General features: G+C 39.0%; 1 protein-coding gene and 1 long non-coding RNA gene across 4 annotated transcripts; both read left to right on the forward strand.

Annotated features, from left to right (window-relative positions):
- Positions 1 to 1,767: 1,767 nt before the first annotated feature.
- On the forward strand, positions 1,768 to 17,840 carry LOC131522549 (proline rich transmembrane protein 1B-like). 3 transcript variants are annotated; one of them, XM_058748106.1, is made up of 3 exons: positions 1,768 to 2,043; positions 9,245 to 9,802; positions 17,308 to 17,840. In XM_058748106.1, the coding sequence occupies exons 2-3, from the start codon at positions 9,470 to 9,472 to the stop codon at positions 17,443 to 17,445; spliced, it is 471 nt and encodes a 156-aa protein (XP_058604089.1). In that variant the 5' UTR covers positions 1,768 to 2,043; positions 9,245 to 9,469; the 3' UTR covers positions 17,446 to 17,840. The 3 variants fall into 3 exon arrangements, with proteins under 3 accessions (XP_058604089.1, XP_058604087.1, XP_058604088.1); XM_058748104.1 differs by lacking the exon at positions 1,768 to 2,043 and adding an exon at positions 6,473 to 6,820 and having other exon boundaries at positions 9,240 to 9,802; XM_058748105.1 differs by lacking the exon at positions 1,768 to 2,043 and adding an exon at positions 6,473 to 6,820.
- A 6,406-nt stretch (positions 17,841 to 24,246) lies between these two features.
- On the forward strand, positions 24,247 to 27,825 carry LOC131522072 (uncharacterized). The gene is made up of 3 exons (XR_009266437.1): positions 24,247 to 25,551; positions 25,763 to 25,797; positions 26,744 to 27,825. It is a non-coding gene; the product is annotated as an uncharacterized LOC131522072 (long non-coding RNA).
- Positions 27,826 to 27,976: the final 151 nt, after the last annotated feature.

Raw genomic sequence — 27,976 nt, forward strand, 5'->3', positions numbered from 1 at the left:
ATTTGTATGCATGTTTGTACCTATAATGTTCTGGGGACACAAATGGCACCCATTCGGTGGAATGGCCCAAATAACTTTGCATGATATACCATCAAGGTTCAATGCAGCTTAAAACAAGCTTACCTCTTTCCAGCTGTTCACAGAAAAAAAAAATACATGATACAACATTTGTATTTCAGTCGATGTATACTGTTTTATAGCACAAAAAAAAGGGTTTAGTTTGGCCATCAAACAATTAAATTAAAACTAGTGCAATATTTTTCTCTGTAATTACTGTGCAAATATACGCTTGTTCTGTGTTTAAGCCCAACTTGTTCCTCCCTTATTCCATGTAGTTACAGGGTAAATACAACATTTGCAGGCTGTAAATTAAAGTGGTGCTTGTTCCCCCCTTATTCCACCATGTAGTTACAGGGTAAGTGGCTACAACAAATTGCTCTAAAACGATTGTTTATACTGTAATAAACCTCTTATTTAACTTACAGAAGCTTAATCAAATTAATGGAGGACAGAGGGTACATCACAACACAAGGACTTTATAGAAAATTATCACTTTATTAACAATTGTATATAGAAAAATAAAACCTTTATGTAAATCAACGAACATTTACTCTGTACATCCTCACTAGAACAAATGGCGCTACACAAGTGAGGCTTCAACACTGCACTACACTCTAGTGGTTATTCCCAGCCCCTACACAGCACACTAGAAATCGTGATCAAGCAATCGGTTTAAAAAAATGAAAAGATCAGCGCCTCTCAGTTCCTTACACAGAGTAATCATGTTCATATAAACTTTAAAACCACAACTACAACATACACACAACACAAGAAGAGAATTAAAATGTAAAACACTTCCCCATTTCCAGGGAACAAGACACCACCCCCGGGGTCTAGGGAAAGGAATCAGTCGTGCCGGGTAGATATCTTCCACGCAGGGGCGGATCTACCGGGGTGGCACGGGGTGGCAACTGCCACCCTAAGAAAAAGCTGTGCCACCCCACCTGCCACCCCAGAATTATCACAGAATAAAATATAAATGTAAGCAGTGTTTCATGTGCTACTTTTCAGCCGCGGCGATGACAGCGCACGATGGTGCAAGATGGTTGCACGCGCACGCGGCGCGCCCAGTGTAGTCGGCTTCATTAACAAATAACTCTTATGAGCCGGTTCTTTTTGAGTTAAAAACACAAAGCGCAGCCCATTCACTAACGAATTGTTCTTACATGTGTTCGTGCATCTTCTTCTCGGTTTATTCAGAAGTCCTCTGAGAAATCTAATCCCGTCCGGATATGTCTGAGATTCATCCCGTAATTGTTTGGTGACCGATTCTCCGACCGCTCGCTCCACTTTCATCATGGATATAGAGGCCTTTCTGCCATATCGGACGAAACAATAACATGAAATCAATAAAAAGATTCCGATCACGAAAACTAATAGCAGAGATAGGTAAGAATCTTGTATTGCAGTTTTCTCAATTGCTAAAATAACTGATTTTAGTTGGCCCATTTTCCCAAACCATTAATTAAGTTCTCAAAACACAAACACATTTCTCAAAAAGTTTAACAATGAGTAAGTTAAACATTAGGTAGCAAAACTGATGACACCAATCAGAATCTGCATCCTAACAACGGAGAGAGGAGAGAGCGAATAATATATATGGGTTTTATACTTACTTATATTCAGTATAATCACAGTACAGTACCAGTACATTAGATGATGAGAATTTCACTCTTCTATATGTATAGTTAGGGCTGAACTGGTAATCTGGCATACCGGACATTTTCCCGGTGGGCCAACGCACTGAAGGGGCCGACATAATTTTTTGTTGTTGTTGTTGCCAAGGACCATTACGAGCAGCCAGTGGCCCGTTGGTTTGTCTCCTGTATTGACAGCGTAAACCACCCAATCACAAAGCGCTATAGACGGAGCCATGAAGTGTTTTGCTCCGCCTATATAAAGAACGCTTCACCCCCAACTTATTCCTCGTCGGCTTTTCCTACGTTATCACAGCAGCTTTATCAAGAACAGGCTTGCTCTGCGGTGAGTGATGCGGTTTAAAGAGCCAGTCAGGAGGAGGAGAGGAGAGCAGTTGAATCGGTAAAGTGCTTGATCGGGACTCGCAACGGAGTCAGGCGTCTATCCTGTGTGCGCGCGCCATTAGTGTAGAATACACAAACACTTTTTAATAAAACTTAAATTCGTCCACCGCGATTTTCTGGCCAAGTCATGTCAAGTGTGTTCATAGAGGTTTCCATGGGCCAATGCGAATAAATCTAGATTTAAATTCGGAAAGACACGATATTGTCAGACCTGACGTTTTTTTATTATCCAAAACAACTAGATGCAATGATACATATCTACACTACCAGTCAAAAGTTATTGAACAGTAAGATTTTGAATGGTTTTTTTAAAGAATTATCTTCTGCTCACCAAGCCTGCATTTATTTTATCCAAAATACAGCAAAAGCAGTAATATTGTGAAATATTTTTACTATTTAAAATAACTGCTTTCTATTTGAATATATTTTAAAACGTAATTTATTCCTTTGATCAAAGCTGAATTTTCAGCATCATTACTCCAGTCTTCAGTGTCACATGATCCTTCAGAAATCATTCTAATATGCTGATTTACTGCTCAAGAAATATTTATTATTATTAATGGATTCTTTGATGAATAGAAAGATATAAAGATCAGCATTTATCTGAAATAAAGCTTTTGTAAGATGAATACACCTTTGAAAAGATTGGAGTCAGTATAATTTTTGTTTTGTTTTTTGGGAAAGAAATTATGGAAATTAATACTTTTATTTAGCAAGGATGCTTTAAATTGATCAAAAATGACGATAAAGACAAAATATTTCTATTTCAGATAAATGCTGTTCTTCTGAACTTTCTATTCATCAAAGAAACCTGAAAAAACATTATACTCAGCTGTTTTCAACATAATAATAAATGTATTTTGAGCAGCAAATCAGAATATTAGAATGATTTCTGAAGAATCATGTGACACTGAAGACTGGAGTAATGATGCTGAAAATTCAGCTTTGATCACAGGAATAAATTACATTTTAAAATATATTCAAATAGAAAACAGTTATTTTAAATAGTAAAAATATTTCACAATATTACTGTTTTTGCTGTATTCAGACTTGGTTAGCAGAAGAGACTTCTTTCAAAAAAAATAATGAAAAATCTTACTGTTCAAAAACTTTTGAATGGTAGTGTATATCATATTACACACATATATATATATATATATATATATATATATATAGTGGTGAGCCACCAGGACCAAAAAATGCCAGGGCCGATTTTTTGTCCCAGTCCAGCCCTGTGTATAGTAAACTGTAAACCATTTTTTATGTGTACTGCTTGTTTGCAGAACTGAGAAATGATAGATACAGCTAGTCTTGTGTCAGGAGACCAGGAAACTGCTATAGTATTGTATACTGTAATGAAATTGCAGAGCAGTGGCGGCGTTTCACAAAACCATAGGGTATGGCCAGCGCGGGGTGAAAATAATTCAATAATTAAACAACTCCGCGTCGTTAACGTTGGTATTGTATCATACACTTGCTCTTAACATTATATGAAAATCAAGCTCAAATGGAGTTAATGTTTTTGACCAGAGAATGACGGAGATGGAGTGTTTTACGGTTGTAACTGTTTGTTATCTGAGGCAGCAAGTGCATTACATGCTTTCATCAACTTTTACAGGTTATATAACGTTGATTGTAGCTATATGGGCGCTTAGTTTTTCTTGTTGTTTAATACGCTTGGCCAAAATCTCAAATGAAGCGCTTATGCACAGGATGTTTAAAACGTACACAAGTAGCCTATATTGGCTAGACGGCAAATAACCTAATTCTTCTCCGCTCTTTAAACACACAAAAACATTATCCTTTACAGACATAGTGTTTACGTAAAGAAAACGCTGTACTATTTAAAAATCAATTATTTATTTACCCTTTCATTGCGAAAAAGCGGAGATCTGTCTCCTCCAGGCTGTGCGCGGCGCGCCAGTCTGAATGGAGGCGGGGTGAAGTTACGAGGTTTCGCTGAGAGCTTGATGATCCAATGACGTTACGAAGTTTTACTGACAAGCTCTTCTTAATGCTTATCATTGGTTAACTATTTTTAAAACCCTCTGATTTAAAATAATAATAACGAATTATAATAGAGTCAAGTTTGGATATTTTTTTCACAGCACCTGACTGGGCTAGGGTTGGCAACTGCCATACTCTGCCATACGCAAACGTCGTCCCTGGTGCAGAGTATGCTGATTTAATTTTTATTTTTGTACTGTACTGTATTGTGGTGCATACCACGTTCATATATACAATTCTTTGGTATTTGAACTTTTCTAGTGTTTTTCATCCACTGCAAGATTACTTTACAGTAGTAAAATGAAAATGATCTGTTCCCAAAAGTTCATTGCTGAATTATTATTATTATCTGTAATTTAATTTATGTTGTATACTGTAATAGACATTGAGCTGCAAAAATAATTCCTGAATCCTAAGAGTTGTTTGTTAAGTGTTATTGATCTCATGAGTGTTCACTGGGCAGGAAAGTCATCTGTGTATTTGAGTTGTAAGCATTTAAGAGTACCTGTAATAACTAGACTGAAAAGTTTGAAAGACAAATGTATTCTGGCTTGTCTTAAAGTCTTGTTTAAGAAACATAAATAGTTTGGTCAGTTAAATGTTCTAGATGTTTGCTAAAGTGTTGCTAGTTGGTTGCTAGGATACTCTGGGTGGTTGCTAGGCTCTTGCTATGCAGTTGCTGGGGTGTTGCTAGACTATTGATAGTGTGTTCTGGGTGATTACAGACATTCCCACCTCTGGTAATAACAGAAAATCAAACATTGTTTTCAAAACTGATCCAGTTTCAATGCTTTGATATTATTGTATTTCTTTCTAATGTTAAGAAATTCAAAAGTGTTACTCTTAAACTTGCACTAAAACGTGATTTATACCATCTAAGTAGCCTATGTAATATTAATAGAACCGCATGTCTTCTTTAATGACACAATCTCAGAAACATTTACAACCTGTTGAAGTTTTTTATATTGTGTATTGACTTGGTGCCATGATGGATATTGAAATGTTGTTATTTATTTTTCATTTTAAACAGTATAGATGATTACTTAATGGTAATGCAATATTTGTGAATACAACTGTGCGTGTCAGACAATAAATCCCCACAAAATATGCATGGGGGCTTGCTTTGGTGTTGCCACCCCTCATAGACCCCATGCCACCCCTTTGCCACCCTAAAAATTATTTTCTAGATCCGCCCCTGCTTCCACGAAAGCACGCGCTCTTCTTCACTTTATTCCCGCTCCCGCAGTTGAGTCACTGGTCTTAATTAGCCCTTTGTGCACGCACAATTCTCCCTGGGAATCACAATGTCCATATACTGATGAGTCCTCTTTGCACAATACAGTTTCTCTGAAATGCTCCTGGGACATATGGCCAGTAGGGGTGGGCGATATAGCCTCAAAATTATATCACGATATTTCAAGAATATTTGCGATAATGATATTTATGACGATATGCAAAAAAAAAAAAAAAAATGTAACAACGCTGGTGATTGCAGTTGGCAGGCATCAGCATTTATTAGTGCAAACACAATGAAGGGCAATTTCCATCCTTTTCCAATGAGCTACTGTCATTGATGACAGACTACCTAATTCGAATTGTAAATCTATTGTCATAAGGTGGCAGAAGCAGCATTATAGTGCAATTGTAGTGACCAGTGTTGGGCAAGTTACTTTAAAAAATGGAATTAGTTATAGTTACTAGTTACTTCTCACAAATAGTAACTGAACTAGTAACTGAGTTACATCATTATAAAAGTAACCAATTACCAGGGAAAGTAACTATTGTGTTACTTTTTTAAAAAGAATGTTCAAATATGTCAAATAACTTGGATGCCTCCAATATTAAATGTTAAATGAATTAAATGGACACTACATGGAATAAATGATTATTTTTAAACATTGTACACTAATACAAAACAACAGTTTAAAAATACTTATTTAACACTGAACATTTTTTTAACATTCTAGGGAGACATTATACCAAACAAAGCACAATTTAACTTAAAATTAATAAGTTAGTAAAATAATATTTTGTGGCCATTTTTGAGACCCCCTTCTTGAATCAGGCTTGCAAATAAATGCAGCCCTGCTGAGCAGAAGGGAATTCTTTTAAAACATTAGAAAATATTACAGATCCCAATTTGAACACTATGTGTGAACGTTATAATAAATGTATTAATAGAGCTGTTGTAATTATTATCATTATTATTGTCTCACTTTTTAATTTTATTTAACAGAACAACAGTAATATTACAATACTAACATTTATGAATGTTGATGGAGCTTTTATTTTGAAGGAAACCCGCAAGAAATCCTCAGTGCTTCTTTTTGTTGACAACACAGCAGATTTATAAATTATTCTCATTACTAATTTGGGAAGATGCACGTATCACATTGTCACATGCCTTGTAAAAATGCATAAAAGTGTTACTGAGCAAATGACCAGTAACACAGTTTCAGTGCAGATTTCACCCGCGGTTTGGACTTTGAACCCTGGCTAACGAGACAGCGTCGCGAGCTTGAGCAACGCTGTTTGAACGCAATTCATGCGTGTATTAGAAAACGTAACTAGCTATCTTCGTTGCCGGACAAACCTTAATGGTCTCGAGCAACACAAAGCGTCCTCATTTTCCCCTGAGTGCGCAAAGCCAGTCATGTTCCTCTGCCGAGGCGTCTCCTCTCACCTATTCTCCCTTAAATGTCCTCCAGCAGGTGAGTTCAATTATCCATACATTCAGTCAATGGGAAGAGAACGTGCTGCAAAAAGGTTCATATAGGCGGGGCCAACCCCAAACACAAGAAAAGAAATCCCCAGCGTTCATCACAATACAGTAGGTCATACATTATATATCAGGTAATATATCCATAAACATGGTGACTGTTTTAATTAATTCAAATATTATTTGAAATTTGGGTTTTTTAAATTAAAATCACACACACAATATGACAACATCAACAACACAGGCAACAGATAATAAAAGATAAACATTTATTACACCAGTTCAGGGAAAAGCAACGCACCATACATATACAGCTTATACAGTTAAACCAAATTCTAAAAGCTTGTTTAAGAACAAATTTAAGATTTTGTTCAATTTGTTCATGCTTTTCACCCACTGATGAAGTTAAACTATTATGGCCAAACCATCACGTCAATAAACAAATAGTAATAAACACTGAAAGTCAAGATTAAACTATGTATTATAGCAAACTTACAGGATTATACCGTCTTTTATTTTACTGTTTTGATCCATGTCCTCAAGCACCATTTTGATTAGTTCACAGTTCCCGGTTTCAATCGCCCGCTCAGTGTTGTGAAAACATACTCGGACAAAACCCTCCAGTTTTAAAAGAACACATTCCAGTCAGTTTCAAAAACCTCTCCTCTTCGCTTCGATTTTCTTATATTTTCGACACATTTTCCTGTCACTAGCGCCACAAACACTGAATTGATCGTCTCAAGCGCCATTCAAGCTGTTTCCAGTTCAGCACATTCACTGGTCCAGTTTTAAACAAACACACTCCAGACTGTTTCAAAGTTGTTCCTCCTCTGCGCTTCGATTATTTTTTTATTTTCCACACAACGCGCTGCAAATAGAAAAAACACCTGCAAATTAAGAAAACAACTTCATCAATTTGACAACACACCCGCTGCAAATGCTCACAACACAAACAAATAGCCTACAGAAATGCAATGCAAATACTCACAACACAACCAAACAAAGAAAAATAAAATTCTTTATTTGGTTGTGTTGTGAGCATTTGCAGCACCTGCTGTCAAACTGATGAAGATGTTTTCTTGATTTGCTGGTGCCTTTTCTATTTGCATGTGTTTTCTGAAGTTGCAGCGCATTGAGCGCTCTCGGCCACACACAAGATCGCTGAAGAACGCATATTGAGAAACTTCGTCGCACACAGAGCCGTTCGCGTTTGAACCTCCACTTTCCTAACCAGGGTTGCCAGGTTTTCACAACAAAACCCGCCCAATTGCTACTCAAAACTAGTCCAATCGCCTTTAGAAGGGGGTTCCCCAGTAAAAAAAAAAAAAAAAAAACTTCCCCAGGAAAACCGTGGACTTAGCAACACTGTTCCTAACCCAGCACCGTTGGGTTACTTACTGATATCAACCCAAATTGTGTCAAATCAAGTCAGCTTTATAACCCAACAGTCTCAAACGAGCGTTGGAAGTAGGCCTACACAGTGTATGTTCTGCTAAATCGCTTGCAAATGTAAGATTGTTGTATAGCCTTATATTAGAATAGGTACGGTCCCTTAGTTTCAGAATACTTACAGAAGAAATCATTTGTAATTTTACAGGTTATTACCCCTTTATTCCCCAAACTTCACATATCATTCCCTTATAGGCCTACCTACATGGAGGTACTGAATAAGTACACTATAATCACAAAAAAGTTACACTGTAAATCCTGTTTACTTACGCAGTACGTTGCGGGTTGTAATCTAAAGCGTTACCAAAATATTTAATTTACAAATCACTTGGTACCAGGGTTATAATAGTTAACTAAAACTAGCGTAATTTAACCCTTTGTGAAGTGAGAGTTAAATGTGTACAAAATGTTAATTATTAATGAAATTACTGCATCTTAAAATGATAGTCTTTTCCTGTATCTGAGCGTATACATTCACATTATCAACTTAGCTTATGCTTTTATTACTTCCTATGGAGCAATACACTAACCTTTAAACAGTTAGCATAATAATGATTTAAAAAAAAAAAAAATCTTAGTGAGAAAGACTTTGGCACCACAGAATTATTTTTATTTATTTTTAATGGATAGTACAGGTGGACGTTTTATTAAGTCATAGCTTTATTACCAATGCCTTTTATATCTCTTGCTGTCAGCAAATTGTGGTTTAGAGGTCTGGTGTTTCAGAGATGTGTCTTTGCATGAAGTACGTAGAGACTATATAACCTAATGCCAACATCTTTCAGGCTTTAGTCTTTTGTTGTTATATATTATTTCTTTATCATGATCATCTACATTGGATATCTTAAATCACTACAGTTGTGAGGGATATTATACAAGAAGATGTCTTTTAATAAAGCCAAATTTTTTATTCTTTAAAAAAGTTGTTTCTTGATTAATTAACAGTTCTTTTTCTTCTGAAGTACAGGAAGCCGTATCTCTTCAGAATAAATGTGAAACCACAAGGTGGCGCACATTGTATGTTGAAAACAGGGGTAAAGTTCTTGTCTCTCCTCCCCTACAAACCTGCAACTCACCTCCCATTTCCTGACTGCCTTCATCAGCACAGACAAGCCTGAATCAGACTACAGAAATACATCTCAGCAGAGCACAAGGCAAAGGAAATTTCAATCAAAATCCAATAATCAGAAAAATGGATCCCAGCCAGTCTTTCAATCAGCCTCCAGGGGCCTGGAATTCATCTGAGAAATCAGCGATGTTGTATCCTTCGGCACCACCACCACCACCATACCAGGCCAATCCTGCTGGATATTGTCCTCCCTCCTTTCCAAGCCAGCCATTCCCCCAAGGCCCCTGTGCCCTGGGGCTGTATCCAGAACAGCCCGTGGTTGCTGTACAGCCTGCAGTTTTTGTGTCGGCCGCTCCACTGTCTTGTCCTGTGCCAGATTACTTGGGTTACTCTATTTTTACCATGCTGTGCTGCTGTTTTCCTCTGGGCATTGCTGCACTTCTTTTCTCCTTCTTTGTAAGTATTAGTCCATGCACTGTCCTTTTATTTAATTTCTTTATTTATATGACAAATTGCTTCTTTTGCTACAACAGTTGTTGGGTCGATTATTATGGTTTTAAAGTGTTTCTGTTGATGAGCCTCAATCATTAATTGGTCATTACTCTTTATTCTATATATATATATATATATATATATATATATTAGTATGAATATATTTATAGTAGTAGGTGTATTATTATTTCTGTGTAAGTCATTGATATCAATGCAGAACCGTTTGAGCATGTTTTCCCAAAAATTCTAAGTGTTTCACTCTATTGCATTTTAAAAGGAAAAAAAAAAAGAAAACCACATTGATCCCATACATTATGAGTGATTCACTTCCTAAATGATTATAGTGAACACAGTGTAAATTTTTGAATACAGCAGTAATAACTAATATATTTCTTGTACTTGACATAGCGCTTTAAACAGTTTAATAACTAAGATACAGTTGATTACCAAGAAGGTTATAAAAGTACTGTACTTGTGGTTACAATAATATGTAAACATGACATTTTGCTTCATGTTGCATGCTCAGTTGAGAAAAGGTGTGGCACTGGAGACCCCCTCAACAGCAACAGATTTTTAAGAAAATATATAGGCCTATATATATATATACGGTATATATATACATACACAGTATCTCACAGAAGTGAGTACACCCCTCACATTTTTGTAAATATTTTATTATATCTTTTCATGTGACAACACTGAAGAAATGACACTTTGCTACAATGTAAAGTAGTGAGTGTACAGCTTGTATAACAGTGTAAATTTGCTGTCCCCTCAAAATAACTCAACACACAGCCATTAATGTCTAAACCGCTGGCCACAAAAGTGAGTGCACCTGTTAGAAAGGCCGGGTCTGCGCGCATGCGCAGAAAGCGCGAGAGTGACTCTGCAGGAAAGTGCAAAGACTGTTTTGAAGTGTGCGTCAATGAACAAAAGTAAGTTATCTGATTATTAAGTTAGTAATAATTGCCAGATAAACAGTTCGTTATGAATGTGTATATCGTATTATTCTGTTAAGTGATTTAAGCATTTATCAGTGTTAACTGCTATCGCGCACTGTCAAGCACGTTTGGATATGCCTTTCCGTCATCATAATGACTTGATTTCTCAGGAACTATTGCTGCGTCCCAATGTGCTTACTTATACTACGCCCTTAAATTATGTACTCTTTTGGTGAAGAAAAAGTACACACTTTAGAGTGTGTAGTAGAAGAGTAGGCAAGCTTTGGGACATACTATATCACGTCACACAACTGCATCTTTAACGGACCGCTTTGTCTGTTACACGCACCCTGTCACTGTAAACTGGCCTGTCAATCATCTTGTCACTGTTAACATCCTCCACATTTCATTTCATTTAACTTCCTACCATATTGGAGAGAAAAGAAGTAGCTCGTTGATCTTCCAGTCGTGCGGGTCTTTCATGCGGAGAACTCGGCTCAGATTAATGATAATTAAAAGTAACGACCAAATAGATGTTTATAAAAGTCCACATTGCTATTGCAGATGAAATATAACCCGGAAAACAATAAATAAATATTTTTTTACCGGGTTAAATGTTGATTATTAGTAACAGTTTTTCTAACGCGTTTTATTCGTGTTTGTAGTTTTGGACCGAATCCTTCGCCAAAGCGCAATGGATTGTGGGCAATTTTAGCCATTAGAGTGTGTGCGGATCCACACTTCAAAAATAGACTTGAAATAGTAGACCATCCGGGGACTTTTGGCATACTCTTTTCAACATACTATGCTTTGGGATTTGGGATGCTACTATTTAGGATGGATAGTATGAACATTGGGACGCAGGGTTTGGTGTAATAACGTAAACAAATGTCAGATTTCATATTCCACCATATGTTCCTAACATGTTAGTAACCGAATCGCTGTTTATTTGAAGTTTATGCATACGATGTTCATGCTTACCTGCAGTTTATGTAAATTACCTCATAAGCAGTTTAAGTATGAAAGCGGTTACCATTTCTAACCACTAGGTGGCAGTGTTGTTATAAAGTTCATTTTTGTTTATATAGTTTGGTTCTTTGATAATATTTAGCCTGTAAATTTAATAAGAAATTCAGCATTTTATGTGAATGTCTTTGGAATAATATTTTGAAACATGTAACTTAATTTACCTCTTATTCTTTTTCTATTGTAGACCACACACTCTCACAATCAAATACCTAATTGATCATCTGTAATGCACGTGTACAGCTGTGTTGTGTGTATCTTGGTTGCAAATGACTCCTGCTCTAAGAGAAATTAAACTCTTTGAATGAAACTGATCAGACCCTGTGTTTTGACTGACTCCCCTTGAGGAAGGCTAGATATCAGACCTCACCTAATACAGTCCTTTCAGTCATACTCCAGAACAACACCCCTAAGTGAAAATGTCCAAATTGGGCCCAATTAGCCATTTTCTCTCTCCGGTGTCATGTGACTCATTAGTGTTACAAGGTCTCCAGGTGCGTTCACACCAGACGCGAATGAAGCGTTAAGCGCGAGTGATTTACATGTTAAGTCAATGCAAAGACGCGAATAGACATTCTGCGGCGCAATTCGCGCGAATTGAGTCACGTCTGGTGTGAACGCACAGTCAGGTGTGAATGGGGAGCAGGTGTGGTAAATTTGGTGTTATCGCTCTCACTCTCTCATACTGGTCACTGGAAGTTCAACATGGCACCTCATGGCAAAGAACTCTCTGAGGATCTGAAAAAAAGAATTGTTGCTCTAGATAAAGATGGCGTAGGCCAGGGCTATTCAATTAGCGGCCCGCGGGCCCAATCCGGCCCACCAATCATCTTCATCCGGCCCGAGGAAGAGTGCACAGGTCGCACATTCGCCTTGAATTGTTCTTGCACTAATTAGTTTGTCCACAAGGTGGCAACACTGGCCCGGGCCAGCCAAAAAGAAAGTCGCAATAACAACAATCTGCCGGAGACCGCAACATCAATAGATGGCAGCATTGACAAGCGCTTATGTGAGGGAGTTATGAGAGATCAACAATTATAACGTTAGTTTAAACAAGTTTAAAGACAGTGTTATCGGTCATAACTTCTGGCGAGAAATAGCGCCGACACTGGACGAAGATTTTTATCAAAGCAGGAAGTATAGTTTGAAAATCTGCGCGTTTGGCTGTTACTACGGTGGCCGGGAAGTGCAAAACAACATTACAAAGTGTGAAACACTTTTACGAAGCTCGAGACAAATTTACATTTTGGAAAACATTTTTACATATCATAAAACACAATTACATGGGAAAAACACTTTTACCAAGGACGAAACAAATTTACATTTTAGAAAACAAATTAACAAGACGCAAAACACTCTTACCAGTCCCGAAACAAATTTACAATGACAGATTCTTCACTGAAAGGGAATGTACCACACACCGGAAGTGACGCGGTGAAAGGTGTTGTTGTTGGTGAGCGCGGTAAATTCGTGTTGTGGTTGTGGAGTAAATGCCGTAAATAAAGTTTATGGTGACCGAACATGGACTGCGGCCGAGGGATGTTTTGCCTGTTTTGTGGCAAACACATGAGCAGCTTAAGGCGGTTTTGCTGTACGTGTGGTCGGTGTTTGGAGTTTCTAAGGGCCGAACCAGACGGAAACACAGGGGCGTCTCGACAGCCGGACAGTGTTAAGCTGCTCATGTGTTTGCCACAAAACGGTAGTGATGTGACGTTCGACACCGAGGCTTCAAGCCTGTATCAAAAACGAAGCATCTGGCAGTGAAGCACTGTGCGGAGCTTGATTCATTTTGCCAAAACCACGTGATCTGTGACATCCGAGCTTCGTTTCGCACACAACCACGTGACTGCTTCGTATTCTGTTTCAAATAACGCGAACCACTTGCGCGGTTTGAAGTGTCACTCACTTCTTTGATAAGAATGAATCAATATACGAATAAATATATGCATGTGTAGTTTTGTGCATGTTCATTTTGTATTAATTCCGCTTCACAATCACTTCAGCTGACCATTCTGATAATCTTCTTTTATTTTGATCATTTATGCATATCATATATTCTTGCCTATTTTTTCCACAAATTTATTCACTCATTTATTCATATATTGTGTAAAACAATGACTGACATGTAAAAGATTAATTTATATAGCGTTAATACTTTCTTTGTTTTATTTTCATAGCACAAACTGATTTATTATCTGAAACAATCCAAAAATGGCTGGGTCGTCTGGGACGCGAAGGCAGCTATTTCCACCTTTTGACCACAAGATGTCGTTAGTGTGCATCGTTTTGAAAAGCTTCGAGTAATGAACCTTTTTACGATACAGTTGAGGGGAAGCCTTGGTGCTTCGCAAAACTTCATTTTTACATCACTACAAAACGGGCAAAACATCCCTCGGCCGCAGTCCATGTTCGGTCACCATAAACTTTATTTACGCCATTTACTCCACAACCACAACACGAATTTACGGCGCTCACCAACAACGCCACCTTTCACCGCGTCACTTCCGGTGTGTGGTACATTCCCTTTCCGTGAAGAATCTGTCATTGTAAATTTGTTTAGGGACTGGTAAAAGTGTTTTGCGTCTTGTTAATTTGTTTTCTAAAATGTAAATTTGTTTCGTCCTTGGTAAAAGTGTTTTTCCCATGTAATTGTGTTTTACCACACACAATGAAGTAAAAATACGTGGTTTTGGCGAGTTACCTCATAAACACAGTCTTAAATCAGTTATAAAATCCTAAATGACCGTAAAGATTTGGGAGAAATTGTTGGGAGGGTTTTATTAAAAGAAACAGCACTGCTTTTAAAGTGAAACCTGCTGCAGTCTGTGATTGATGTAAATCAAAGAACAAAAGAAAAAGAGCAATCACTTGACTGCTCTGCTCGCTGATTAACTTTTGTAGCTTGAATAAAGAATAATCAATATAGCTTATGCATACAATTTATAGTTTATGTGAAAAGTTAACTTATAAAGTTATATTTTTCATTAAAAATAATATAACATTTCAATTATACTGTAATATTAAATGGCTATAATTAATGTCTAAAATTAAAGGGAAAAAATGGATTTAATAGAGACAACAGTAACATTATTTGTATCAATGATACTTCTTCATTAACAATAGGCTAGTAAAAAGATGCCATTAAACACACATTTAAAATATACCATCTTTATGTTGTTTCTATATTAATTTGAAAGTTCAGTGTGAAAATAGGACAACACAAATATATTGATATGCATTTAGTCACATTATTTGAATTAATTACAGAAAAAATGTGATTTTTTTTTTTTTTTTATTGAATGGCAGACAGCACTAATGTTAACCTTTTATGTTACTGTTGGTAATATTAGTTAATTTTACAGCTGAATATACATTTAAATTTAATGTCCAATTTTATAGGCCCCCTCCAGAAAAAGATTGGGACGGCCCCCCACATCCTTGGCCCCCTTCAAATGTTCAAAACGCTCAGCGTCATATCCAGAGGTGATAATAGACGTATGAGTGCTGCCAGCATTGCTGCAGAGGTTGAAGGGGTGGGGGGTCAGCCTGTCAGTGCTCAGACCATATGCCGCACACTGCATCAAATTGGTCTGCATGGCTGTCGTCCCAGAAGGAAGCCTCTTCTAAAGATGATGCACAAGAAAGCCCGCAAACAGTTTGCTGAAGACAAGCAGACTAAGGACATGGATTACTGGAACCATTGTCCTGTGGTCTGATGAGACCAAGATAAACTTATTTGGTTTAGATGGTATCAAGCGTGTGTGGCGGCAACCAGGTGAGGAGTACAAAGACAAGTGTGTGTCTTGCCTACAGTCAAGCATGGTGGTGGGAGTGTCATGGTCTGGGGCTGCATGAGTGCTGCCGGCACTGGGGAGCTACAGTTCATTGAGTGAACCATGAATGCCAATGTGTACTGTGACATACTGAAGCAGAGCATGATCCCCTCCCTTCGGAGACTGGGCCGCAGGGCAGTATTCCAACATGATAACGACCCCAAACACACCTCCAAGACGACCACTGCCTTGCTAAAGAAGCTGAGGGTAAAGGTGATGGACTGGCCAAGCATGTCTCCAGACCTAAACCCTATTGAGCATCTGTGGGGCATCCTCAAACGGAAGGTGGAGGAGCGCAAGGTCTCTAACATCCACCAGCTCTGTGATGTTGTCATGGAGGAGTGGAAGAGGACTCCAGTGGCAACCTGTGAAGCTCTGGTGAACTCCATGCCCAAGAGGGTTAAGGCAGTGCTGGAAAATAATGGTGACCACACAAAATATTGACACTTTGGGCCCAATTTGGACATTTTCACTTAGGGGTGTACTCACTTTTGTGGCCAGCGGTTTAGACATTAATGGCTTTGTGTAGAGTTATTTTGAGGGGACAGCAAATTTACACTGTTATACAAGCTGTACACTCAGTAATTTACATTGTAGCAAAGTGTCATTTCTTCAGTGTTGTCACATGAAAAGATATAATAAAATATTTACAAAAACCATGCAGGTTCTTCAATTTGGGGTTAAGAACCATAAGATGGTTTTTATGTGTCTAAAATGTGTTAAGTTTTCAAGTTAATCTGAAGCGCTTGATTAGTTGGTTCAGGTGCATTAGAACAGGGTTAAAACTAATGGCAGACAGCTGTTTGAAGCCTCTGTTTACACTCTATCAATACAATAATGCAGCCTGAACTGTCCAAACTGATAGAAACGAACGGCCAGATTACAAAGCAAACAACTCAGAATGATGATCAGTGAGCAAACCTAATTTTTGTAAGCACTCAGATCAGTTAAATGAAAGGTTTTCAGCAACCTTCAGGATCGGATGGCCAATGGTCTGACAAGAATATTAACCATATGTGGTGAGTGGGGCGGGGCCGAGAGCCGTGAGAACAGAGCGAGGCCGGTGGAGTTAATGATAATGAGCGACACCTGCGCCACTCACCGGTCTCGAGACCCACGGAGGAGCTCCTGGAGGATAAAAGGAGGAGTGACGAAAGTGGAAGAAGAGAGAGGACCAGGCCTGAACTTTTATTTGGGTTTTGTGTGCGGCAGTCGTCTGTGAGGGGCTGCCGCTTTACTTTTATGTTTGTTTATTTTATTAAATCCTCGTTGAAATGTTCGCCGGTTCCCGCCTCCTTCTTCCCGATCTATGAACTGTGTTACATCATAATAATAGTAATTGGCACTAATACTAATAAATAAAATATGAAATGTTTAAAAAGTATTAACTTGACATGTTGGTGTGACTTGGTTTAAATAAATAAAAACATATGTTGTTTGCTTGTGTAGCATAAATAGCTGGTATAGCATAAATTTAGCATAAATAAATAGTATTTAATACAACCTTGAAACCTTCCATCAAATGAAAACGAAGCATTAAATGTTAAAACCCATCCACAGAGTGGAGTTTGTCCCCTCTTTTGAGAACTCCCCCATCTGCTATTGGCTCAGAGAAACTCAGAATGAGAACAGAAGTGGCTGACACTGTGTTTCACAATTGTTATTACAGACTCGAAATACCAACTACTCAGGACAGCGAGAATTAGCAGAGAAGAACTCCAAAATGGCGCTCATCCTGAATCATGCTGCCCTTGGTACTGGCCTCATTTTCATTGTACTGTTGATTATTGTCAATATTGTGTTTTGAGTTGATAAAAGCTAATAGAGCTGTCATGGTTGGATGTAGATAACAAACAGATTTGATTCTCTGCATTGTAAATGCTGTTTGCTCAATGTGTAGCCAACTTTCAACATATGCTTTAAGTCTGATTATTGTATGTTTTACTTTTTTACTTATCTTGTGTGCAGCCGTGCTAATTTGAACCTTTTTTTTACATACATTTGTATTATGTAAGTACATGTATTGACATAAAATACATTCACTGACTACATCTTTCAAATAACTGTGCATGAATTATTTTCTCACTCAGACACAATCACTATCAAAACTCTTTATGTACCTACAGGCCTCAAACAAACAAACGAATATCTAATCAGCAATTTGCTGCATTTCCACAGTAATAAAAAAATACTTTCAAAAGATGTAGGTGTCTGTCAATTTTATTACCATCAATACAAAAGGTAAAAACTTTGGAATCATTTTGTACTGCAATGTAAACTTGGACCACATGGCTAACATGAATTTTCTAAACGGAGTGGTGTCATATGCCCCTTTTAAACATAAGATACAGTTTTTACTGGTAAATTTTGTATTTTATAAAATATTTTCAAAAATACCAGTATATTCGTTCTACTGGTATGCGAAATTATAACATTTCCAGTTAATTACCGGTAAGTTAATGTGCTCTGTGTGAACGCAGAACACGTAAGACCTCTACTCTGGGCCAGTCATAACATTCTGACGCAGATGACGCATTTACTCCACGCTGTGTAGTTTGGTTTGAAGTTGTCTAATACAGTGGTTTTCAAACTTGTTCCTGGGGACCCACAGCTCTGCACATTTTGCATGTCTCCTTAATTTACACACCTGATTCAGATCATCAGCTCATTGGGAAAGAGCTCCATGAACTCAAATGAGTGTGTCAGATAAGGGAGACATGCAAAATGTGCAGAGCAGTGGGTCCCGAGGAACAGGACTGAAAATCACTAGTCTAATATGATGCCTCTGGGCCAAAAGCAGCTACATGAATGTGAGTGTTTGACACAAGAATGAAAACATCAACGAAAACACTAACCGCGTATGTTTGCAAACACAAACAGCCGTTTAGAGGTTGTTTCTGGTTAACGATGTCACAGAAACTGATGTGTGAATGGTGCTTTAACGATGGAACGTCATTGCCTGTGTAATTTTACAGGAATTTATTATTATTTATTATTATTAAGGGGCTAACAATTGTTATTTTATGAGGACATTTACAAAAGGAATGATGTCACTTTTTAGGCAAAACCCTGGGAGCGAGTTAGCATTTTAGCACCTCTGGTTCCATCGTCCCAGAGTCAATGGGTTTTTTAAAAGGTCCGTGGTTCACACAGGCTCAAGATACTTTCACGTTTTATACTGCGACATAAAACACCACACTCGTGATTTTTTAAAACTGTTACGTTCCTTAAAAAAGACAGTTGCTAACAAGTTGCTAAATGGGACTACAGGCGCTGTCGGAGACATTAAACGTCATCACGCCGAACAGTTTATCAATTTACAGTATTTTCCAATTGTAGTATAATTTGTAATTCAATTAGTTGTAGAATAACCAATGAATAGTTTCCCGCATTTTATATTGTTGTTCAACAATGTTTTTTTGCTTTGCCCCGAAATGAGACACAAGTCTTCGGAGGGAAGATGCTCGAGTTTATACGGAGACACTGGGTTCGGACCATAAGGTAAACTCATATTACAATTAATCCATGTAAACACCACATTTACCGGCTTTACATGGTGAAAGTGAAACTTGAATGATGCATAGTGCTTAAAGCCACGTTAAAATTAAATGTTTACTGCCACATGAAGCTGTTAGAAAGCATATAGATTGAGGATTTACTAGAAGCAAGGATACAATAATATTTTGTGTAACCACCCTAACAAAATGATAGCTGAAATGTGGTACTTTGTTCACTAAAATATGTTTAATCTTACCATTTCCAAAAACTTGCTCACACTGCTGTTATTTAATAGATTAAATGCACTAGATTTTTATTGAATAGTACGTGGGGATACGTTTTTAATTTAAAATATTCATATTAAATCAAGGATTTATTGACTTCAAATGGACCTTATTCCAAAATGTACAGAAATATGTGCTTTCAAATCTCCTTTAGTTAAGATTTTCATTTATTCACTATACTATTTATTACTATAATATCTCATTTCAGTTTTAGTTTGGCTCTAGTTTTGTATTTATTCCAGTTTATATGAAATGGTTCATGTGACGTGGATTAAAATTCATATACAGAGTAAATCCTTTTCACTGAACAAGTTAAAAATAAGTTTGAAAAAGTTGTCCGTGTCACGGTGTGGTGCGGGAGAGAAGCACGACGATGAAGGGTACTGAGAAACAGTCTTTTAATAATCCACATAGATAATCCAATAGGAGAGGATAGACACCACAAGCATACATAGACGAGATCGGACAAAGAAACACAGAACTGAATGCAACTTATAAGGGGAACGTAATTAAGGATAATGAAGAGACACACCTGAACATAATGATACCATAAATCAGAATAAGACAGAAACTAGGTCACACATAGCACATGGGGAATGAAAACACAACAAAACAGTCCAGGGGCGTGACATTACTCCCCCCTCCCGGAAGGTGCATCCTCGCACCGTGGAACAACAGAGGGGGGGGGAACGGGTGGGAACAAAGGCGGAGGCTCAGGAGGAGGACGGACCACCGGGAGGGGGCCGGCTGACAGAGACCAGGGAGGTGACGAAGGAGGGAGGAGCCAGGGAGGAGACAGGAGGGACCCGGAGCAGGAGGAGCCTGGTAGGACCCAGGCCACAGCCATGTTGATGGCCCACGGTGGAGCCGACGGAGGATGGAGCCATGGAGGAGGAATGGCCGCCGACTCCAAGGGGCCGACCGACGGCGGCAGAGCAGGTGGAGGAGGAGCCCGAGCCGGAGCTGGAGAGCAGATGAGCCCGGGCGAAGCCGAGGATCCGGAGGGCCAAGGTGGAGCCGAGTGCTCCGGCGACCGAGGCAGAGACGGAGCTCCGGAGCTCCGGAGATCCGCGGCGGAGCCGGAGCGACTGAGGACCAAGGTGGAGCTGACGGGAGGAAGGAGCCCAACTGAGCCGGTGGGACGGAGCGACGAGGTGTAGCCGGAGGAGCGGAGTCCTGAGGCGATGGGGGGTCGTCGCCCAACCAAGGCGGAGCCGGAGGGACGAGGGAGCCCGGTGGAGCTGGAGGATCGACAGGCGACGGTGGAGATGAGGGAGCTAGGAGCTGAGGTGGAGCCGCTGGGTCGGAGGGCCGAGGTGGAGTCCAGGACTCAGAGGCTGGAAGCGGAGACGAGGGATCCCCAATCCAAGACGCCGATGGAGACAGGCAGACCCGCGGCGATCCCACCGCACAGATGGTGGGCTGAGGGTGAGCAGAGGGACTGCCAGGATGCAGCGGTGGCAGGGCTGAAGTGGTAGGGATGATAGGAGGAGGCAGGAGAGGGAGGGTGGGTGGGAAATCCGGGGTAGGTAGGCAATTCAGGGTAGTCAGAGACTTCAGATGAAGGCGGAAGCAGAGAGGGCATGTCTGCATGAGTTTCCCAGTCTATTAAGTCCCCAGAGTCTTGCGACTGCTCATCCTCAGCGGCGGTGCAGTGGGCGGGGCTTCCTTCAGCACCCTCATGCTCCACTGTAACTTCCACTGTCGTGTGCGATGTAGCCGGCTCTCGCACCTGATCGGACGGTCCATGAAGCTCTGGCTCCTGGGCAAACTCCAGCTCAGTCGCTCCTTCTTGCGACGGCTCGTGGGTTGCTATGGGCTCTGGCTCTCCGTCCGCGGTGGGCTCAGGCTGACGCTCTGCGGCTCGGGGTGATGGTGGGCTGGGCTCTGGGTCAAGAGTGGGGCTGGTGTCGTCGTCCGCGATGTCCACAGTCAAGCCGCCATTCCACTGCACACGACATTCGGACACTATTGTTGCATTTCTCCCCCTAGTGGCAGTCGCACGGAACTTTCAAACTGGTCGTGCAGCAACCGTTACCTCAGCATATTCACCATGGTAAAATTAATCATTTTAATGAGTATAATTACTTATTAATTAATGTATGAATGCATCGTTACAAATCAAATGACCCCCAAAATAAAAACATAGTAGGTTTTATGGGGCTAATCAACATAAATAATGATGTAATAAATAATTATTTCTGCCATAACTATTTTAAAGAACCATTTTACAGAAAAAGTGTTTAAAGAATAATGTTAAAGTGAACAAAATATTGGTAATTCTAACCTTACGCTCATAGTTTTTAATAGAATACATCACATCCGGTTGGGCGGTCACATACGGTCTAGCCGCAGAAGTTCATATATTTTAACGCATCCGCAGCTCAAATCGGATGCGAATTTTCCGCATACGCATATGATCGGAACTCCACGCAGCTCCCGCACTACTCTCCATTCGAAATGAATGACTTCTGGTCTGTCGCTTGTCGTTCGTCGGAGATAGTGGAAAGGCGGCTTCAGTGGAGATTTGCAGGACACCAGCACCCACTCTATGAAGGCAGCGAGGCTCTCTCGAGGACCATCCTCGGACAGCTGCGCTCGTGTGGAGGAGTTCAGTCCAGTTTGGTAAAACGAGCAGAGGCAGCTGTCCGGGTAGTGTGTCAGATTGGCCAGAAAAACAAAGTCTTCGGTGTGGTCCTGGAGAGAGCGGTCCCCCTGCTCCAGCAGGAGGACGAGGACTGCAGGATCATTCATGACAAAAAAAAAAAAAAGACAAAAAAAACGAAAACAAAACGCAGGGGAGACACGCCGCTTACTTTATAGGGTCCGATCTTCTGTCACGGTGTGGTGCGGGAGAGAAGCACGACGATGAAGGGTACTGAGAAACAGTCTTTTAATAATCCACATAGATAATCCAATAGGAGAGGATAGACACCACAAGCATACATAGACGAGATCGGACAAAGAAACACAGAACTGAATGCAACTTATAAGGGGAACGTAATTAAGGATAATCAGGAGACACACCTGAACATAATGATACCATAAATGAGACAGAAACTAGGTCACACATAGCACATGGGGAATGAAAACACAACAAAACAGTCCAGGGGCGTGACAGTCCGTAAGGTGCTGGTGGTGACGCTGAAGGCGAGCGACCGTGGTGCTGTAGTTCGTTTATAGCCTAAGTTTAGCTTTTTAAGTCTGGCGCTTTTATTTGGGCTTCAAAATTAGTCAAAGTTATATTATTTTGTGAAGATTATCTTGATGGACAAAACGTGTAACCCAGCAGGCACACAACGTCATAAGACGTTAATATTTGGTTAGATTTAGGTCGCGACGTCAGGTAACCAAAATTCAATGTCAAGCCAACGTCTAATGACAACGTTACAGTGACGTCCAATACCGACGTCAGCTGACGTTGATATTTTGTTGTTTTTAGGTTGTGTTGTAAAGTAACCAAAATCCAACGTCGAGTCAACGTCTCAAGCCAACGTCACATTGACGTCAAATACTGATATTTAGTCGTCAGGTATGGCAACCAAAACCCAACGTCTCCTAGACGTCATAATGGTAATGTCCACACAACGTCAAATTCTAACATCATTAGACGTTGATATTTAGTTAGACTTAGGTTGGGGCATTAACTAACCAAAATCCAACGTGGAGCCAACGTCTGAAGCCAACCTCACATTGACGTCAAATACTGATATTTAGTCATCAGGTATGGCAACCAAAACCCAACGCCTCCTAGACGTCATAATGGTAACGTCCACACAACGTCAAATTCTAACATCATTAGCGTTGATATTTAGTTAGATTTAGGTTGCGGCATTAACCAACCAAAATTCAATGTCAAGCCAACGTCTTAAGCCAACATCACATTGACGTCAAATACTGACATTTTGTGGTCTGGTATGGCAACCAAAACCCAACGTCTCCTAGACGTCATAATGGTAACGTCCACTCAACATCAAACTCTAACATCATTAGACGTTGATCTTTAGTTAGTTTTAGGTTGGGGCATTAAGTAACCAAAATCCAACGTCGAGTCAACGTCTCAAGCCAACGTCACATTGGCGTCAAATACTGATATTTAGTCGTCAGGTATGGCAACCAAAACCCAACGTCTCCTAGACGTCATAATGGTAATGTCCACACAACGTCAAATTCTAACATCATTAGACGTTGATATTTAGTTAGACTTAGGTTGGGGCATTAACTAACCAAAATCCAACGTGGAGCCAACGTCTGAAGCCAACCTCACATTGACGTCAAATACTGATATTTAGTCATCAGGTATGGCAACCAAAACCCAACGTCTCCTAGACGTCATAATGGTAACGTCCACACAACGTCAAATTCTAACATCATTAGACGTTGATATTTAGTTAGATTTAGGTTGCGGCATTAACCAACCAAAATTCAACGTCAAGCCAACGTCTTAAGCCAACATCACATTGACGTCAAATACTGACATTTTGTGGTCTGGTATGGCAACCAAAACCCAATGTCTACTAGACGTCATACTGGTAACGTCCACTCAACATCAAACTCTAACATCATTAGACGTTGATCTTTAGTTAGTTTTAGGTTGGGGCATTAACTAACCAAAATCCAACGTCGAGCCAACATTTCAAGCCAACGTCACATTGACGCCAAATACTGATATTTAGTCGCCAGGTATGGCAACCAAAACCCAACATCTCCTAGACGTCATAATGGTAACGCCCACACAACGTCAAATTCTAACATCATTAGACGTTGATATTTAGTTAGATTTAGGTTGGGGCATTAACTAACCAAAATCCAACGTCGAGCCAACATCTCAAGCCAACTTCACATTGACGTCAAATACTGATATTTAGTCGTCAGGTATGGCAACCAAAACCCAATGTCTCCTAGACGTCATAATGGAAACGTCCACACAACGTCAAATTCTAACATCATTAGACATTGATATTTAGTTAGACTTAGGTTGGGGCATTAACTAACCAAAATCCAACGTCGAGCCAATGTCTGAAGCCAACGTCACATTGACGTCAAACACTAACATTTAGTCGTCAGGTATGGCGACCAAAACCCAACGTCTCCTAGACATCATAATGGTAACGTCCACACAACATCAAACTCTAACATCATTAGACGTTGATCTTTTGTTAGTTTTAGGTTGTGGCATTAACTAACCAAAATCCAACGTCAAGCCAACGTCTTAAGCCAACGTCATATTGATGTCAAATACTGACATTTAGTCGTCAGGTATGGCGACCAAAACCTGACATTTAGTCGTCAGGTATGGCAACCAAAACCCAACATCTCCTAGACGTCATAATGGTAACGTCCACACAACGTCAAATTCTAACATCATTAGACGTTGATATTTAGTTAGATTTAGGTTGCGGCATTAACCAACCAAAATTCAACGTCAAGCCAACGTCTTAAGCCAACGTCATACTGATGTCAATGGCGACCAAAACCCAACATCTCGTAGACGTCATATTGGTAACGTCCACACAACGTCCAACTCTAACATCATTAGACGTTGATCTTTTGTTAGTTTTAGGTTGTGGCATTAACTAACCAAAATCCATTATACCAAAATACTGACATTTAGTCGTCAGGTATGGCGACCAAAACCCAACATCTCGTAGACGTCATATTGGTAACGTCCACACAACGTCCAACTCTAACATCATTAGACGTTGATCTTTTGTTTACAGAAGGCCGTTACAGAAGGTGTTAATACAGAAGGCCGCGTTTGCTGATCTTATTTTTAATAACAGTATGAAATAGTAAAAAATAACTAACGTTATATTGTTATTTTATTGTAAAATAAAATGTCTCACTGTGGAACATGAAAAATTGGCATATACACTTGTTCAACAGAGAGGACATGAAACCACCATTCTTGAACTCTGAAGAATACTATGCAAACCATGCTTTTGGATCTACTGTTAAGTTTTTGTAATAAAGCTGGTGAGTAGGCTAAATTTCTGTAAGCCCATGTCTCTGTCAGTAAGTCAACAATATTGTTCTATTAAACCTGTTAATATTCATTTGTGTGTGTTCTCCCTCTCATGGTCCAGAGGTTTTGGGATTGAAAATCTTCTGCCACATGATCTTCCGTAAAAGTGAGTATACATGTCATACTAACATTAATTCTTTAAATGATCATGTGCTATTATATGTGCTGAAATGTGAACACAGCAAAGTAGGTAAACTCTGCACCAAGGCACCACTCTGGTTCAAAGTTCATTCTTGAGTTTAGCTCACTCAACATGAAAACTCCCTCATCATTTTCTCACCCTCATGTCTTTTTTGATCTTCTTTTGTGTTCCACAGAAAAAAGTCAGTTATGCAGATTGGAAAAGACATTGGTGAGTAAATGATAACATATCCACCTTATTCTTCACATAAAAATGGGCCATTTGTAGATTTTATGGGTCTTGCTTCCGGTCTCTTTTACTTCCAAATATTTTTAGCTGTACAGAACCGCTCGTTTTGCTGCTTGATATTGCAAATTGGTGTGTCTTACCATGTTATTTTAGTGTATTAGCTTAATTATGAACACACTGGTTTGTAATGCAAACAGTTTTACCGTTTACTGCATGTTATTCTTGTCGTTGTTTCCCTATAGCGGCTAATGAACTGGAAGTCTCGCCCATAGGCTTACTTCCGTGTTTAGGAATAAGGTGGATAAGTAAGATATCTTGAGTAATTTAATGATCTCCTCAAGTACATTTGTTAGACATTTCACCCCCTTGTGATAGAAAAACAGTGTAAACCGATTAATAATTATATTAGTTATAAATATACAGGTATTAGCATATTAGCAATTGATACAAATATTAATTCTTTTTATTTTTTGGTGTACTAATTGGCATTTTTCTGGGTACAAAATGTATTTACTTTATGATACATCTGAGAAAAGTTGTTCATTGTTGTGAATACTAATTTCTTTATAACTACCATCTCAAAGTAGAGTACACACACAGCAGTGAGTAAAGAACACACACCCAGAGCAGTAGTCAGACATTTTTATTGTGCGGCCCTTGCTCAAGGGCACCTCAGGCCCCGTTTACATTAGTGTGTTTTTTAAAAGAGCGCTGTTCATTCACTCATCTACATTTCCTGCCAGTATTGAGACTCGAACCCATGACCTTCAGGTTACAAGTCTGACTCTCTAACCATTAGGTCACAACCAGATCATTAAATTAGCCAGAATGTCTCATAATGTCAAATGTTGTTTATAGAAAAGGTACACAAATGAAGTCCTTTTCAATAAATCTCTTTTTTTTTTTTTTTTTTTTATTTAACCCCCAGATGCAGCAAGGATCCAGCTGATTACTTCAGATTTGGTGGACTGCTCTTTATCTGCTGTGACTGTCACTTCTGGTGCAGAATCATGGACCTTTATTTGTATGTTTTGATTTGACTTATTACACTTGTGTAGCTAGTATTCAGGATTAAAATACAATGTAATTTTTGTCCACATATATTATCAGAGCTATATGGAATCCAATAGGGTCAGTCAAATATTGAGAAAAAACACTATAAACCTGATTGGGAAAATACAAGCTAAAATACAGTTGCCTCCACAATCTTTTTCAAAGAAAAAATCATGATACTAAAATTTTTTGTTTTTCAATTGCTCCTCAAGAATTCCTCCTCAGGAATTTGTTTACATAAATTTACATCTAAATAATGAAACAGTTTTAAGCATGGAATACACTACACGACTTCTGAACAGATTTTTAAAACATATTTTTGACTTACCGACTTTGTAAATAATGACAAAGGAAAGCTGGGCATCATATCCTTAAGCCTGGAATACACTACACGATTTTTGCCCTGATTTTCCGCCAATTTACAGTCAGGAGAAGTTGACGCTAGTTGCCGAAAGTCAGAGCCAGTCTGCAGATTTGAGATGACAGATTCCATAGAAAATTGCATAGTGTATGATAGTCACAGACTATCAAACGTTTGATATTTTCAGCCGATTTTACAATGCATATTGTTTTCATTTGTCATGCGTCTCCTAGCAACAAGGCTCATGTTTCTGAGTGAGTTTGTTGTGATCGGAACAACTTTAAAGTCTGGTAGTGTGTGATCCTCAGTCATGTAGTGTATGATGCCCAGTTTTCCTTTGTCGCTATTTACAAAGTCAGTATATGTATGATGCCTAGTGTTTTAAAAATCTGTTCAGATTTTAAAAGTCATATAGTGTATTCCAGCCTTTAGAATTAACAGTCATTTGAAACAGTGGCAATCTTGTAGATGTTTTGTATTTCTTCTTTTGAGAATATTTAATTCAACTTCTGATCAAACTGTTCTGTTAATTGGTACAGTATTGTAAATGTTGAAATGTATTTCCTTTCAAATTTGTACTTTTTTTTTCTTCAAAAACTGAATGATTACATTTTCAGTTTTGTACAGTATATGTACAGACTTTGTATTTTGTCTTTCAAAATAAAACTTTTAATTTACAATCTTGAGCATGCTTTAACACTTTCATTTATTTTTATTTTTTTTAATAACCTGTAAAATAACAAGTGT

This window comes from Onychostoma macrolepis, chromosome 16 (genome assembly GCF_012432095.1).
Source record: "Onychostoma macrolepis isolate SWU-2019 chromosome 16, ASM1243209v1, whole genome shotgun sequence".
Taxonomy (NCBI): domain Eukaryota; kingdom Metazoa; phylum Chordata; class Actinopteri; order Cypriniformes; family Cyprinidae; genus Onychostoma; species Onychostoma macrolepis.